At 48.7% G+C, this 4,715-nt stretch overlaps 1 protein-coding gene across 1 annotated transcript; it reads left to right on the forward strand.

The window, feature by feature from the left end:
• Positions 1–3,165: 3,165 nt before the first annotated feature.
• VOLCADRAFT_99526 (uncharacterized protein) lies at positions 3,166–3,722 on the forward strand (the record flags this gene model as incomplete). Its single annotated transcript, XM_002958229.1, has 3 exons — positions 3,166–3,401; positions 3,476–3,514; positions 3,560–3,722. The coding sequence occupies 3 exons, from the start codon at positions 3,166–3,168 to the stop codon at positions 3,720–3,722; spliced, it is 438 nt and encodes a 145-aa protein (XP_002958275.1).
• Between the last annotated feature and the right edge of the window lie 993 nt (positions 3,723–4,715).

Below are 4,715 nucleotides of genomic sequence, written 5' to 3' on the forward strand. Positions count from 1 at the left end.
GCGTCTATAAGTAAACGTTTACGAAAGTATTAGATGAATGGTTCAAGTTTACTAGGAGGGTGACAGGAGTGTGCATCTCCATTTGCGAGGCCACTGTCCAGCAGATCAGTAAAATTGTTACCTTAATCTTAGATTTTAAGGTATCTGGAACCATTTCTCGATTTAGTTCAAGGACTTGCCCTTACTTAGCTTGAGGGCCGAGCTCAGAAGCACGGAGCCAATGGGACCGTCCTTTTGACACCTAAAATGTCGCGGATCAAGGTATTTTTAATTAGCGCCAATCCGCCGGTAATGGCAAACCTTAATCCGCCGCATATGGAAACATCGCGCGGTTTAGGACGGATTAAGGTTTGCGCAATTAGTTCGAGATTTCCCCCAGTATCCGCGCGCTTCGCGGATTAAAATATAGGATAGCATGTTATAGAAAACGCGCATTCTTCCTACACTAAAAGCGCAAACTCGGTGGACTAGGGGGGCGGCTTTTCAAAGCCGAAAAGGGGCTCGGCCCCGGTGCAGCCACATGACCCCCGTTTGATTCGCAGGTCAGTCCATACGGCATAGAAATGCAAGCACAAGAACGCCTTTATGTCAAACTCGGAGCCATAGAAAGCTATCTCTGTCGCGCTCCGATTTATCTGGAATGTCTCCTTTGGCAGGTGAATGTAGAATAGATATAGCTTATACATTCAATCTTTTGCGGAGCGAGATATGTAACTTTATGTCAAACTCGGAGCCATGGAAAGCTATCTTCGCGCTCCGATTTATCTGGAATGTCTCCTTTGGCATTTCGATATAGAATGGATATAGCACTCAAACGCTATTTTTTGCGGGGCGAGATATGTAAGCCACTGACTGACCGACTGACAGCAGTGAGCCCGGGGGGCTCGGCCCCCCGAATGGCGCTTCGCGCCCGGGGCCTCGCCCAAAAAGATTTGCTATTTGATGGCCACCAAATATCAAATTGACAAACTTGGATTAACACGTTTTACGACGCCTCATATATAGCCTGATTGATAGGTTGGAAGGTTATCCTTTATAAAGGCTGTAGGTGTTCCTAGTTTTGTGGAAGCTTTGTGCTTCTTGTTCGGCATTATGCACCACACCGTGGGTGACGTTCAAAGGTTCTGCAAGGCCTTCGTGTTGATATTCGAGAATCTTTTAAATTTCCAGCAATGCAAAGAATGGCAAATGTTGTACTTCAATCCGCTTCTTAATCCAGACGTATGAAACATTCCGCGTGGATTACAAGATGTTAAGAACATTCTTAGCATTATTAAGCGTTCTTTAAATGATCTTTATTTTCTTAAGGAGATACCCACCGTGGGGGATAGGTCTGCTTGCGAAAAACAATTAGGTGGCTTTTAAGGAGTGCTCGTTCATTGATTTTACCCGCTGTAAGCAAGCCTATGTCGGCTTCCTCGAAGCCTGAAAAGGTGCGGGGGGGCCCTGCATCCATACAAGCTGGTAGCTTGGGTGGCACGTGTGACCATTGATGGGTAGTGCCAATGTGGTGGGAGCTGTGCTTGTTGCAGCAGTGCTGATGCTGTGGGAGCTATGCTTGTCAGAGCGTGGGAGGCAGGAAGCCGGGGCTCATAACCTGTTGGAGAGACGGTGTCTCTCTGGAACCTAGCAGACACGGCCAAGAGTCATTGGCCGTTACACGCTGTCTGGAGGTCCGCGACCTGCCACTGACAGCCCCTTGCTTGGGTGTAGACGTATGAGTCTGAGGTGCCGTTACCGGCGCACAGCAGGGGCTCGGCCAGCAAGTCCGCGGTCCAGGCCGAATGCTCAACGCTCAGCAGATACAATAGCAGCTTGCCAGCCTTCAGCGTGTTGGCTTTGCGGTCTGGTGCCGCAGCCATAACACACACGGAAAACAACGCTGTACAGCACCGTACACACGGAAAACAGCGCCCCTTCAGGCATTGGCCTGCCCATTCGGGCGCACACTTGGCGGCCCCCACAAACCCTAGCTCGACACACTTCCCTAAAGCCCTCATCACTTTCCGGTGCTGTCTGTGATGTTCATCCCTGAAGTGCCAGCGGCTTCAGCAATCCGTCTTTTCAGAATTCAACTATGAGATACGCAGCACCTTTTTAGATTAAATTTAGCCTGAGAGGCGTTGATGTGACTTTGACCTCGGTCAATGGAAGCAGCCAAACTTGTTTGTGCTCATACGATTTTATTGGCTACAGGCGAGATCTCTTGCAATAGAGAATGCAGTATATTACCAATAACGCGTTGAAGTTGGGCGAGATTATGTTTGGTCCGTTACACACACATACTGCCACACGGACATGGGCAATCCTACAGGGCGCCTCCCTGGGTGCTTTGCGCTGGGGCCCCGCCCAAATAAACGCGAATGTTTTGCAATACCTGCTTCCACTATAGTGCAACGACTGCTCTTCGACGCGCTTGACCGTTGACCGTAGCAAGGACCCAAATCTATATATATCTAAACTTTAATCTGTTCAGAGAGTGTGCAACAATAAGTGGATGGGCCTTCATACACCACTGTAGCTCCATATGTAAGTTTATGTAGGCAGTTAACTTGGCGACCTAGGCCATCCTGATCACTTTCTCGTTGTTATGTGTTTGTGAGGCGCTATCTCACTGGAACCTAGCAGACACGGCCAAGAGTCATTGGCCGTTACACGCAGTCTGGAGGTCCGCGACCTGCCACCGACAGCCCCTTTGCCTAGGCGTAAACGTGTGAATGTGAGGTGCTGTTATCGATAAACAGCAGAGCCTTTTAAAGGCTTGGAAAGCCTATCCTGATGGACGAGCTGGCAGTACCCTAGGACCTGCCAGCCGTTGCTCACAGAAGTTTAACGGGCGGCCTTAAACAGGCCACAGCTGTTACTCACAACAGCCTGACATGTTACCTAAACAGGCGACACGACATCACTTCGCACCAACATTATTACTATAGTTTGATTGTGCTATCTGCTAGAGCAACATACTTTTTTACTCTAGCTTGAAGTTGAAAGGCTAGTTTAGAGGCGATTGCATAACCTTTGAAGTCCACGTTGCAGATTCTACCTCAGTGTTATGCATGCTGTCGTTTCGGGTGTAACCATGGACTGCCTTGAATGCATGCTTAGTGTGAACCTGTTTTATGTACCGCATGGAAGAGCTGCATCGTCTACTAGCAGTACTGTAGAATGCCCTGCACCACATGTGTGCAGCAGACTATGGCCATGGAGGACTTCAGCCCACAGGTCAATTATAACAAGTATTTACACCATTACTGTTGCCACTTTCAGTTGACACGCTCCGTGGACCTTCGTGCATGCTGGTGGCCGAATGTGGAAGTGCATCTGACGCCTGACACCAAGCAGCAGGAGCTCAACCGTGTTGTATCAGCATTGACCGACCACTACGCAGTGCTGTACATGGGGTGAGTGTATGCAATACGTACGTTGCCTTGCAGATGGCACCTTACAGATTATGAAATATGCTGATATCATACAGATGGGGTGCATACAATGTGTCGATTGAATCCGAGTTCAGGTGTGTACATGTCCCTGGCTTCTTTGCACTTGATCACACATCTAGGGGTGATGTGGCTAAAGCCGACGAGCAATTATCCCGGGGCCTGCGCGAGCACATCACAGTGGAGCGAAATACTGTGTGGCGAGACATGGCGGCGATGGAGCGCAAATATGCTGCAGTAACAGTAAAGCAAGCGACAGCTCCATTGGGTTTCAGGGCCAAGTAAGTCATCAGTTGTGTTCGGTCTATCATTTTGATCGTGGGCTCTCCATTGGGTTAGTAGTGGCCTGTGGACTGCATAATAGGAGCAAATCATAAATTGGTGGCTACAGCATCCAGCTATTGGTTTGCAAGTACCAAGCGTTGTCGTGTCGTGGTTGTATCCTTAGCTTGATTAGCCCAGTAAGCGGACACTAGTTCTAAAGTTTGCTTTTACTCCATTAACATATCTCAGGGCGAAAGGGTTTCATGTGCTTTTTCAATACACGTTTTTCTGTTTATAATTGTGTTTGGGTTCGTGGACTCCTTGAGTCTTCAAGCTTTGCAACCAAATCAGGACTAATACTCCTCTCTTGGCACCTTCCGTTCCATGGTGATCTGTAGCGGCCATGGGGGCCATGTGCGTTGGGTCAAGCTGGCAGCTTGCTGTATGGTGTTTGCAGTCCTGTTGAATACGGAGCTGTGGCAAGGCCCAGAGAATCGTCCAAGGAACAACTGCATGGCGTTACTAGTCTTTACGTCTATGCTTTGGTCACTTGAGGTACGGCTTTGTCATTGTGCGAGTTACGAAGAAACGGAAGCTGTTATTGGACATTACAAGCATTTTGGGGTCCAGGGCCATCTGCTTCCATAGCGTATAAAGCTCCGCATTGAGCGCTGGAGCTACCGTGCTGCCCTAGGTGAGGGTAAAATTAGCGAATGCCGCTGTGCCGTAGTATCTGGCCGTAGAAAAGCCCTTTCTAGATGCTTGTAAGGCACTTACGTGCTTCTGTATCGAGGTTCATGTGCCATACCAAACGACAATAACTTATTTACGCCTCCTGAAGCGGTCGGTCTCAGGCTTATGACCATACCAGCCTGTGATTACGTTCTACCTATGGCAGTGGATGGTTTAGTTCATGTATGGTCGTATCACTGGTTGGCATACGTCTAGTCCTTTCTGTTTTTGTTTTTCCATGCAAGGAAAAGATTCAGCCTCGCACCAAACATGCAAAGGACC

This window comes from Volvox carteri, assembly GCF_000143455.1.
Source record: "Volvox carteri f. nagariensis unplaced genomic scaffold VOLCAscaffold_89, whole genome shotgun sequence".
NCBI classification, from domain to species: domain Eukaryota; kingdom Viridiplantae; phylum Chlorophyta; class Chlorophyceae; order Chlamydomonadales; family Volvocaceae; genus Volvox; species Volvox carteri.